Source organism: Salminus brasiliensis, chromosome 14, assembly GCF_030463535.1.
Source record: "Salminus brasiliensis chromosome 14, fSalBra1.hap2, whole genome shotgun sequence".
Taxonomy (NCBI): domain Eukaryota; kingdom Metazoa; phylum Chordata; class Actinopteri; order Characiformes; family Bryconidae; genus Salminus; species Salminus brasiliensis.
In genome coordinates this window covers 7,678,600-7,691,464 of record NC_132891.1, presented here as the reverse complement: position 1 = coordinate 7,691,464, position 12,865 = coordinate 7,678,600, and the positions used below count along the sequence as shown (strand labels likewise).

Genomic DNA, 12,865 nt, shown 5'->3' with positions numbered 1-12,865 from the left:
GGGAACAGAAAGTCCTTTAATCAGTGGCTAAAGCTGCCGTTCCTCTGCAGCTCTTCCAGTTTTCATCTCATTTTTCAGCCGTAATGCCTCATACCTCATGCCAGGAGGGTAGTTATGTGCCAACCAACAGTTATACTTCCAAAAGTATCCAGACACTGCTTCTAATTAGTCACTCTTTGCTGACACAGGTGTTAAATTGCATACACGGCTATTTGATCTCCACAGAAAAGCACTGGCAGTAGAATGGGATCGCCATGATCACCATGCACAATGCCAAGCATCAGCTAAAGTGGTGTAAAACTCTTTTAGAATACACACTCTAAAAGAGTGTGTATTCTTTGAGTCAGTTTGTTCAGAATAATGATTTTATTATTTTTATTCAGCTCGCTAATCTTAGCTCAGGCTTCTGGAGCGCACCCCTGACAGCTCAAACCACGAGATACAGACCAGACAGAATCAGCAAAAACTGACAGGAAAGAAAGTTGCAATATGCAAGTTTTGAGTTTCCTGATCATCAAAAACTGGGAACTACACAAGAAACAATAGGGGGAGCTACTGAGTGGCGCAGCTGTCTAAGCATCTGTCTTGTGATTGGGAGAATGCAGGGGAGAATGCAAAATTCTCTATCCACTTCCTTCACCAGCGCCTCAACACTTTAGGGCCGTGTATGCCAACAATATAGGGTGTAAAGGAATGTGTCAATCATGAAGTCGTGGATTTCAAACAGATTTCAATAATAAATAATACTGTTATTGCTTTTCTTACTTCTATTATTTATATTGTTGAATTGGTCATTTATCTACGTTTTTGTCTTGCTATCCCTTTTCTGCTGTGACTGAGAATTTCCCCACTGTGGGACTAATAAAGGATTATCTTATCTTATCTTAAACCTGGTTCAGTCAGACTTATTTTTGAATAAAATAAGTCTGACAGTAGTTGAATTATTTCATGTCTATTTACAATTACATCCAATTACCAAATCCAAATGTATTCCCACTCCCAGTTGCTTTTTTAGAAACTGTACTGTACTGTAGCTTTAAATGTGGAGATTAAACACTCTAAATTAGCTATACCGTGCTAACTACACCAGTTAGCAACACCAGTGCTTAATGGGTTCACATCCATGTCGTGCAGGCAGAACTGTGCAGGCAAATACTGGTTGTGCACGGACAACAAAATGTTGCTTTTGCCTGATTGGTCAGATTGCAGTGGCAATTTACAAAAAGGTGAAGCCAGCTCAAGTTTTCTTGCCACCCCATGCAACCTATTTTTCTCCTCACTACTACTCGCTACTACTGGCTGACGGGTGATTTACATTTACATTTACATTTATGGCATTTAGTAGACGCTCTTATCCAGAGCGACTTACAAAGTGCTTTGCTATTTACCCAAGAAAAGCCTTAGCTAGTTAGAATAGACTAATAATTCAAAGGATACCTCTAAGCTTAGACACTACTAAACACAAGACAATAAGGTGACCATAGTACTCTAATCGTCCAAGTACTCTCTGAAGAGGTGGGTCTTCAGTCTGCGTTTGAAGACAGCGAGCGACTCGGCCGTTCAGACACCCAGGGACAGCTCGTTCCACCACTTTGGTGCCAAGACAGAAAAAAGTCTGGATGCTTGTTCTCCGCGGATTTTGAGGGATGGCGGGTCGAGCCGAGCCGTACTTGAAGCTCGAAGGGCTCTATGTGCGAATCGGCTTTTGACCATTGCCATCAAGTACGGAGGGGCTGGTCCGTTCTTGGCTTTGTAGGCCAGCGTCAGGGTTTTGAATCTGATGCGGGCAGCTACAGGAAGCCAGTGAAGAGAACGCAGCAGTGGAGTGGGTGATGAATTTGTGTGCAGTGGACATGTACCATTAGTGTTCTCATCCAAGCATGCTGAGCTGTCCAATGGCGTTGTGTTAATGGCAGTTTGAAAAAATGCAGTTGACTGGCTTCATGACTCAGAGGAAGCCCTTGCTAGCCTTCAACCTCCCAGTGATTGTAGCTAGAATTGTGGGAATGGGGGAATCGTAGCAAGTGGATGACTAAATCTATTCATGTTTATCCAAACTGCTATTCAGTGACATCCCAACTACCAAGCATAACAAATTATTAACAGTGTTTCTCATTAGTTTGAAAGGAATTGTCGGAGTGTTTTTGTAAAGCTTGTCCAACATCTAGTGGAAAGCCTTGGCAAAAGAGTAGAGGTTGTTGTTCGGCAAAACACGAATAAACTGGAGAAGCTGAATGTTCTGAGTTCTGACCCAAGATCAGATTTTGGTCTAAAATTCTTACTAACAAGAGCGGATCCCAGATCAACACTCCTACTAGAAGTGACTTCATGAGAAGCTTTCACAACAAATGTCATCGCAAAGCAGCTTTACAGAGATCCGGGTCTGAGCCTCTTTTGAACAAACCGATAATGACAGTGGCAAGAAAAACTCCCTTGAATCAAGAGGAAGAAACCTTCCTTAGTCTCCTCTCCATGATCACCTACCCAGCACGCTGACTGTGACATGGCTGCAGAGATGTGTGAACAGTAATAAGCATGCAGAAAACACAGAAAGACAAGGCCTGTCTTTTATTGTGTCCCTGTTTTTGTAAGTGAACTCGTAAGTGAGCAGAGAGACAGAAGTCCTGGGGCGACCAAAGAACTGTTTGGGGCTTTAAAGTTACATAGCCTAATATAAAGCACACACTGGTGCTGTGATTGAGACCACCGCTCTGTTCTCCATCCCCTGGGCTTCTCTCTCTGTCTTTCTCCCTCTCTGTTCATTACTTATGGCTTTTCTGAGAAAGACCTTTGCCTACAGCAGCCTCCTCTTCAGCTCCATGCAGATATCAGGCTGAAACATTCACATTGCCTTCGCTTCTTCTCGTATGTGACTGACTTTCAAGCATTTTAACAAGCCACTAAAGAATGACAAGTTTCAGAATGACTGTAGTGGACTAAGATAATAGATATAGATGTAGATGTAGATAATAGACGGATGGGTAATAGGTATGTCAGCAATTGTGTAAAGGCTCTTGAGCACCTACACCACAGTCTATCCCTATACTGGCGGATTCTCTGACCGACCTAGGGTTTGGTATCATAGGGGTTGTTTAGGGGATGTTTCTCTTGCCTTTGGCTCAAGGGTATTAGTTAAGGGTATGCTAAAATGCTCCTCTGGTAAAACTACCTCAATGAAATGTGAATGAGTGATATTTGCACACCATGGCATATTCTAAAACTGTTTACAGTGAAGGCTATAGTACAATCTCGCCACGCAAGCCTTGGTTTATCATTTGGTGTTACTGTACTAAACACAGTAAGACAATGCACTGTATTGCACTGGGTTGCACTGTGCTATGCTGGGGTTAATGTGTGCTACACTGGTTCATACTGTGCTACATTGTGTTGCAGTGTGCTACACTGGGTTAAGGTGTACTACACTGGGTTTTACTGTGCTACAGTCAGTTGCACAGTGTTGTGTTGCACGGTGCTACACTGGGTTGTGGTGCAATACTGTGTTGCATTGTATTGCTTTGTGCTACACTGGGTAACGTTGTGCTATAATGTGTTGCACTGTGCTACAATAGGTTGTGGTGTGCAGCAATGGGTTACACTGAGCTACATTGGGTTGCACTGGCCTACACTGGGTAGCACTGTTGCACTGTGCTACATTGAATTGTACTGTGGTACACTGTGCTACAGTGGGTTGAGGTATTCTACAGGTTTCTGGGTTCTACTGTGCTACAATGTGTTGCATTGTGCTACACTGCGTCTCGCTGTGTTAAACTGAGTATTGTGTTGCATCGTGCTATACTGTGTCACACTGCATTGCGTTATGCTGAGTTGTGTGTTGCTGTTTGTGCTCCCCTGCTTAGCTGACAGGTTTCCTGGCCGTTCTGCTCGCCTCTGATCACTTCCAGATGCACTCTGGCTCAGTCCGCAGGAGACATCCCTCTACTTTACGCTCTCTCCTTTATTTGCACGCGTTGTTTTTCTACCCAGAAGCCCACGTTCCGCACTCAAACATTTTAATAAAACGCTGGGATCAAGACTTGTTTTGCTTCCTGCAGGAAATTATGCTAAAGTTAGGTACAGTGAAGAAGAGGCCATCCCAGCATCACTCCCCTATTTCTTTTTCTGTCTGGTGTGAGAAAACTCGGGAGAATTAAACCCTCTGCAGTTTCCCACTTAGCCAGGATGCACTGTGTCAGACCGACATTTGTAGGAAAGGCAATGCAGGGCCTGAAATTAAACACTTTGTTTAGAACATTCTCAGTGTCCATCCATTTGGGGGGTTGGGGGGAGGGGGGTCAGCTTGCTGGAGCGATTATATATTCATTCAGGAATTTTCCATTAGCCAACAAACAATAAACTCATGCTGGAGTGCTGGGGCCTGCAGCTCAGAGGCAGGTAAAGCAAGCTAAGGAATGAGGCCCTTCAGCAGGACAGAGCAAACGTGCAGTTTGAGCCTTAGCCTGGGTGGAGAGATGCTGGTAGAGGCTTAAAGTAAGCAGCCTTGATTTTTGCAATTTGCAGTAATAACAGAGAAATATTCATGAGGGCACAACCCAAGAGAGACTGACCCGAATTCTGTAATCCACAACTCACAGCTCTCTCTGTCTGTCTCTCCCTCTCTCATCTTCCTTTCTTTACTGCAGAGTTAAGAGGTGGGATTTCAGTATGTACCTAACATGATTTCATCCTATTTAATCTTCTTCTAAAAGGACATCTTAACCCTGTTCACTGCAATGTCTCTCTCTCTCTCTCTCTCTCTCTCTCTCTCCCTCTCTCTCTCCCTCTCTCTCTCCCTCTCTCTCTCTCTCTCTCTCTCTGCACAGTGATGTGAGTGTGGTGATTTTGGGATTCAAGTTAAAAGTGAAACTATAATTTGCTTATGTTAAAATTACGTGACTCTGGCCACTTCACCAAAAACCCAGGGCCACTTCACCACTGTGTATGTATATGTATATAAACATATGGGACAAATTACTATTACATCATTTAAAAAGTGGCCCATATGTACTACATATGGAACATATTATTACATAAATGCTTAAATATCATAGATACAACAAAAGATACTTATGTATCATTGTTAAAATCAAAGCCATGTGAAAAGACATGCTTGTTACATTTAAAATTTTACTGTACGTTTAAAAGACATAAATATAAATACTAGTAATTTCTGTCAACTTTTGAATGATTATTTTTAGCGTAGTATTATTAGTGTATTCTTTTCTACATAATCTAAAGGACATGTGAAAACAAAAAACTACAAATACAGACAAAACAGCTTGTTACAGACATATGTAGTTAATGTATATTGATGGAAATTATTCCAAAGTTAATATAGATGTAATTTCTTCCAAAATCAAAGGTTTTTTAAAAAAAAGTCCTATTCTATTGGCGTGTGTGTGTTTGCATTTGCACACCTGTCATCTTAAAAATGGGTGCAACTTAAAAGTAGCGGAATGCATTCATTAGAAGGAGTGTCCACAAACAATTGGACATATAGTGTACATCAAGATATTGTCCATCAATTTTCTAATCCTAATTTTTTGCAGTTTTTGACCATTTGTGCTAATGTGAATCTGCCATTTGTGTCAGACTTTATGATGAATGAACCAATAGAAATACTCCCAAATGACCTAGAATAAAGGTTTTATATCGAGTTCCACTGAAAGTTAAAAAGGGGTTCCTTCTCCTGTAAAGTTGCCATTTTGAAGATACAAGATTTTTGCATGAGAGGGGACAATTTTACATTATTACACATACGATGAGTGCATGTAAAGGGAAATGTCATGGCAATATTGGGCTTTCAATGTTTTCTTTAAATTGTTCTTTAATAAAACATCTTTAATAAAGAAAATTAAATGAGGTGCATATTTGTTTGTTTTTTTAATTGACACAGGGTCAAAATTAGGATACATAATACAGGGTTGACTGAAATGAAAAGAAAGCCCAATATTACCATGAATCTCATATCCATGATGTTTGTAAACCATGTTCACAACTGTAGGTACTTACACAGATGTATATGCAATACACATATAATAGCCTACATATGGGATCTATGTATGACACGACATCCTAAAACTATGTGAAAATAAACTGGTTTGTTGGTGTGTGTGTGTGATGTGCTTCATCAGTGTGAGTCGTGCCTATAACATGAAGCCTGGCAACAAAATGCCCAGCAGTCATTTCTCACCCATGCCTGCACGAACACACACATACACAAACGCACACCCCAGTGCATTTCCCTTATCATATGATACCCACACTGGAAAGTCTAGAGGTGAGATATGGAAAAAGAACTGGTCTAATGACTGAGAGTGAATACAGGGCATGCAGGACGCTGACCAGTAATCACACAGTTATAGATTTTAATCCCAGCACAGCTTTGCACTCAGATCCTTAAGCTACATACAAAGACAGCATGGCAGGCCAATGCCTGACCCCGAACACCACGTGCACTCTGTCATCCTCCCAGTTCATAACAGCACCAGAGAGAAAGGTATTAACCCTACGCTGCCTTATTCTTACTGTGATACATTCAGACAGCTTGTCTTTGAGTCTCTTAACCTTTAAAATCTGCCCTCGGAGAAGAGTGTGTACGACACTGTTCAGCAGAGTAAAATTGATCAGTGCTGATATGTTTTTTCTTCATGCTTTTATTGTTGGTTTGCGCTGGAGTTAAAGTAATATGCTTCCCGGACGGAAAATGAGTCACCTTGCATGTTTAAGGGGGTAGTAACTGCAGGCTCCTGCAGATGGTGTTGTGGATGATTGAGCTATAAATACCTGCAGGGTGTGCGACAGGATCATTAACATCTGCTTTACAACCCATTTTCTACATCTCCAACTGTACCACCTCTTCTCAGACTGAGAAGAGGTGGTACAGTTGGAGATGTAGAAAATGGGTCGTAAAGCAGATTATTTGCCTTGTGTTTAGAGGTATCTTTGAATTTTTAGCCTTTTCAAACTAGCTGAGGTTTTTCTTGGGTAAATAGCAAAGCTCTTTTGTAAGACACTCTGGAGAAGGCCGTCTGCTTAATGCCTTAAATGTAAATGTAAAAGTGGAGCTCTTTGCTTTAGAGTACACTACAGGGTGTCGTTTTCATACACATTAAAAGACTGGAAAACTGCAGAGCTCTGGTACAGAAAGAGGTCTGACAGACTCAAAATCACAACAGCATCAGAAGACGAGTTTCTGAAAGTCAACAGCTTGTGTAATAGGCAGCTAACCGTGACACCACCTTGTAGAACAGCTTAACACTGGACCAAGTCTCAATTACAGCTGAGAGAAGAAAACTTGGAGCTGCAGGTTTGACAGGTCGAGTGGCAGTACGAGAGTCACTGCTAAGACCATGGGTCATGCAACACTGGCAGTGGACTAGTGAAAAAATTGGGGGTGTCCTAAAACTTTTGACCAGTGGTGTATTTGATTACTAATACAGTATCTACCATCTGGCAATAATAGTTTTCTGCACAATGACTGCACACTGAGTGGTAATCACAAGGCTGTAGATCAAAATCACTAGCATTCCTCTATTCTGCTCTGAAGTTGTGTAATTACAGTTCTTCAGTCATCAGTCAGGCACTCTGAGCTATAGTCCATGCTGGACACATGCCAGAAACACTAGGTCCACCATAAGGGTTTTAAGGGTGATGTTGTGTGTGACGTCTGGAGCTGTGTTTGTTTTCCCTTGGCTCCAGCTGAAGCGTACGAGATGTGTGGGCTTTATATATGTGTGTGTGTGTGTGTGTGTGTGTAGTGCTCAGGTGGCGTGTGTGAATTGTGTTTGATCAGTGTGTGTTCTCGCTCTTGGAGTCGGTGCTTTAACAGGCAGCCTGGCGACTAATGACCCATCACTCTGTCCCATCTGGCTCTTCTCACACAGCACACTCTTGAACACACACAAATACATCAGTGCTTCTGCAGCCTTTTTCAGCTAAATCTATGTGTATGTCTTTCTCAGCTCGTTCCTCACCCCTCACTTTTCACCTCCCTCAAACCCTTAATCATCTCTCCTTACCTCTACACTTTCCTCAGCCCATTTAATTCCCTTTCCAGTGCTGAGGAAAGTGTAGCAATTAGCTTTCTCTGATATTCGCTTCAATGCTTCGGACCAGGTAGCACCCATGATCAAACCTCAGCATCCACAAGTCACCATCTTACAGGAGAGAATACACTTTCATCTACACTGGCTACAAATTGCCACATCCTAGGAGACTCTACTAGTCTCCTAAAACCATATCTACAGCCACTTGCCATCTCATAGGAGAATCCCCTACAGCCACAAGTCAACTCATAGCAGAGCATATAAACTGTCTACAACAGCCCCTCATCATCTACACATACTACAAGTTATCTTCTTATCGGAGAGTCTACAAGTCATTTACAAAGAATATTATGTAGTCATCTTTTAAGAGAGGCTAAAGCGTCATCATCTCAGAGGAGAGCCTACATAGTCTACATCAACTACAAGTCATTATCTCGTAAGAGAGTCTACATGATGTCTACAACAACCATAAGTCTTCTACACCAACCTCAAGTTGCCATCTCATAGGAGAATCTACAGGTCCTTTACAACAGCCATAAATCTTCACATCGAGCCAATTGTTTGTCCACAACAACCACACGTCATCTGTCCTGACGGCAAGTCGTCTTCTTATATTAAAGTCTGCAAGTCATTTACCAAAGACAAGTAATTATCTCTTAGGAGAAGCTAAAAACATCACTTCAGAGGAGGAGGAGCCTACATGTTGTCTATAAGGACTACAAGTCACCATCTCATATAAGAGAGTCTACAAGTTTACTACATCAACCTCAAGCTGCTATTTCATAAAATGTTCAGCTCCCCTAAAACAGCCACAAATACTCCTCTCATAGGAGAGCCTACAAGATGTCTGCAAGCAATCATCTCTGAGGAGAAGCTAAAAAGTCATCTACAAAGAACAAAAGTCTCAGAAGACAGCCTACAAGCCATCTACAGAGACTACAAGTGACCTCATTGTACAGGATGAAGTCGTAGAAGAGTCACAGACGAGTCAACAAACAACTACAACAACAACTACAAGTCATTTACAACAAGTAGAAGTCATTATATAGTCATTAGTACAAGTCGTAAATCTCCATTTTCAGTACACTCAACCAATCTCAAGGGTCATCTGGTGTTACCACTTGATGACTGAGTTTGAGTCATTGAGATTTAGAGACGAATGTTCTAAAAGGTCACTGCTCACCCATTAGTGCAGGCTATACAGACTAATGTGCCACTGACGAGACTAAAAGAGCATGATGGAAATCATGATGTTCTCTCTATTTCTCTCTGTTTGTATGGAAGGGACTGACCTGTACAGGGCCCAGTGAGCTGGAGCCTTGTAGGGAATCAGACTGGTGGCTGTGAGACTGCAGAATGCTTGGAGAATCTTCAGAGGCTGGTAGGCCATCCCTCCACTCCTGCATTGGAAAACATAAAAATAGCCATCACTTTTAGGTTATTATGAAAAGTTGGAAAAAAACATGCCTTATAAGCTTCATTCTCCACATAATGACCCGAGCTCCACTGTAGACTCTACTAGAATATTTCAAGGCCTTTAAAAAAAGTAGACAGCAGGGCACAGCAGCAGAGTCCTTGACGCATAACACTCAGTGGGCATGCTGGTCAGTTAGACAGATGCACGCTGCAGGGCAGTCCAGCGGATCAGATGCTAACTCAGTGTGGGCCAGCTCTCGCTGCCTTATGAGACAGCTGGCTGAGGACAGTGACATGTGTACAGGTGTGGCCTGTGTACTTTCTTTGGTGTGTGAAGGTCAGACAGGGCTAAGAGTGCTGGGCACAACTGGGAAGATATTAGTATCTTTCAGGATCTCCACTGACAGACTTAAGGCTGGCAGAAGAACAGGGTGCTGTACGGGTATGTTATTTATATGTGCAAACAATTTAAACATACCATTAAAGTTACAACAACGTCCTATAAGGTTCAATTGGGTACCTTATATGAATGAGTCACATATTTACACAAAACTATCTTAACACATTTAATAGAAAAATTCAATAGAAATTCTATTGAGTTAATGCAGCATAAAATAATAAATGCAATGGAATATTATACAATTATGTTCTGTAACTAAATGTACTAAATATTTGCTAGTAAAACACATTTGAATACTTTAGTCCCTTATTTTCTAAGAGTGTGTCTTCTGATATAATATTCTATATTCTATATATAATATCTCTCTCTACATCTCCAGTGTAGAGTATACTGACAAGAATGTAATGTAGCGTAAACTGGCATAAAGGCCTTGTGTAGAGTATATTGACATAAGCGTGTACTGATATACTGATATACAGGTCTAAATAAGAGCATACTGAAAAAAGGGTCTAATATAAATATACTGACAGGAGGGTCTAATTACGTGTCAGTACACGTAATTAGACCCTCCTGTCAGTATATTTATATTTATATTAGGCAGGAGGGCCTAACATACTCAAATATGGGTCTAATACAGAATATACTAAAATAAGGGTCTAACAAAGTATTCTGACAGGGGCTTCTGATAAAGAGTATATTGACCAGAGGGTCTGATATAGAGTACACTGAGAAGGAGGGTCTAATATAGAGTTTACTGAAATAAGAATATAATGTAGAGTACATTGACACAAGCGTCTACTGTAAGGTATTCCACATTACTAGCATAAGGATCTAATGGATAAAACAATACTGTAACATAGTATTTATGCAAATATATGGATTTAATATACTAATATAAAATGTAATGGCATATGTGTCTCATGTGGACTATTATTATCAAGTATTTGTGCAGGGACATCAGTTCCTGCAGGGCCGGTGGGCAGCACACTTGGTAATTTCCTAGCTCTAGCCCACCCATGAACCTTGATAATTAACAGATAAGAGTGTCAGCAATCAGCAAACAGTACTGGACACTGGCCCTTTAATACCAGAATGTAAATCCACAGACATTGGGGTCTAATGTAACCGTCTTCTCTAGAGGATGACATTGAAGGATCTACACTGCTACCACAATATCTAATAGGGGGCCCCCTGTCCACTACTGCAGAATGTGCAATTTCTCTCACCAGCTCCTTGTCTGTGATGGGCAGGATGGTCAGGTGCTCCTCCGCAGTCCTGCTGCTGCCCAGCTCCTGATTGCTCTTGCTTTGAGGTGGAGGGGGTTTGCCTTCCTGCTTGCGTGCCGGCCGTTCCCCCTTGCTGCCCCCGGCTGCTCCAGCGCTCAGTTTTCTCACTGGGTTGGTCAGCCACTTTTTCAGAGTGCTGACGGAGCGACGAGAGCTGGGGGAGCTTGGGGCAGAGCTGCCAGATGCCTGGGGGGGTAACGAGGCCACGGATGTGGAGATACTGCCCTCGCTGCCTGCTGCGGAGTAGGAATCTGCACACACATGGAGAAACGCAACAATAAGCATTTCAGGAAGGAAAAGAGATAAACCTGAAGTGCATTCCTTCACACATACATATTGTTGCTATCTGTCTTTCTGCCATCTTTCATTTTTTGACATGGTGAGAATCTGGCAGTTGTTCTCTACATCGTGTCCAAATTTCATGAGGAATGGACCAATAGAAATGCTCCAAAATGACCCGGAATTAAATATTTTCACATCGACTTCCACTGAAAGTTAAAAGTTACAAGGAGATACAAGGTGTTTGTGTAACAGCTACCACAAACACTACATGTCCAAATGTTTGTGGACACCCCTTTTAATGAATGCATTCAGCTACTTTAAGTTGTACACTTTGTCGACACAGATGTGCAAACGCAAAAACACACACACAGCTTGTCTAGTCTCAGTAGAGACGTACTGTCAATTTTAAATAGGACCCTCTGGAGCAGATAATTAAAACCCTATTGGCATCATGCCTAACGCCAGTAGTGGGCTAGAGGGGTGTGAAGCAGTGGGATTGTTCTCGCTGAAATGATGGTTGGTGCTCCATCCAATACTTTTGGGATGATTTGCGGAGCTGGGCACGAGGTGGCATGGTAATCATTCAACATTCTGACCTCACTAACTCTTTTCTCGCTGAATACAATCAGATCCTCACAGCAATGCACCAACATCTAGTAGAAAGCCTTTTTCTCTGGACAGTAGAGACAGTTGCTCTGACAAAAGCAGGATAAACTCTTTTTAATTCCATTGAATTCTGTAGAAACAAAGATTGAGAAGGTGTCCCAATACATTTGCCCATATCGTGTAATATGTGTAGTTTGGGGGGCAATATTTACTGTGTACAAATATCCTGAAAATGTTCAGGACATTATGAACAGTGTTTATTATCACAGAATAAAGGCTTGGATAAATATTTGAAGTTCTCAGAGACTCCCCTGCAGAGGTTTACTGCAGATTTAATCAGACACTCTTGATTCATCCAATCAGAAGCTTCTAAAGGACCGAGGCACTGAATAGGATGTATTGAGAGTCAAGAATGTAGGGGACTGTTTTAGACCAACCGACTTTTACTGAAGTCGGAACACAGCACAGCAAACTAGAGCAAACCAAGGCCTAGAAGTCAATAAACATGTTGTATTGTGTTGCTCGTTGGCACCTGGACTTCACTGTAAAATATTTTCTCCGAAACTTCAAAACCTGTTTGCTTTCATACATTAGGTCTGCAGCAGAAGTGCAAAACACAAACATCACAAACTTTCACACACAGTTGCGTAACACATGGACCTTAGAGGAGCTATGATTCAGTGTTTCAGCTCTCCTGACACTCTAGGCAGTAGTTGTGCATGTGTGTACAAGGGTGTTTGTTTTCACAAGGTTTCAAGATACAAATATCCTGACGCTGTAGAAACACCAGCGGAAAACAGGGCCAGACTTCAGATCCAACAAAATGGTCC

The 12,865-nt window shown here is 41.8% G+C and overlaps 1 protein-coding gene across 3 annotated transcripts in view; it reads right to left on the bottom strand.

Annotated features, from left to right (window-relative positions):
* The window catches only part of arhgef25a (Rho guanine nucleotide exchange factor (GEF) 25a), a 106,324-nt gene that overhangs the window by 26,310 nt on the left and 67,149 nt on the right, over window positions 1-12,865 (bottom strand). For all 3 annotated transcript variants that reach the window (XM_072696898.1, XM_072696899.1, XM_072696901.1), the window contains 2 exons: window positions 11,088-11,398; window positions 9,338-9,445 (listed from right to left, as the gene is read on the bottom strand). In XM_072696898.1, coding sequence (XP_072552999.1) covers window positions 9,338-9,445; window positions 11,088-11,398 — 419 coding nt within the window. The remainder of the gene's footprint in view (window positions 1-9,337; window positions 9,446-11,087; window positions 11,399-12,865) is intronic.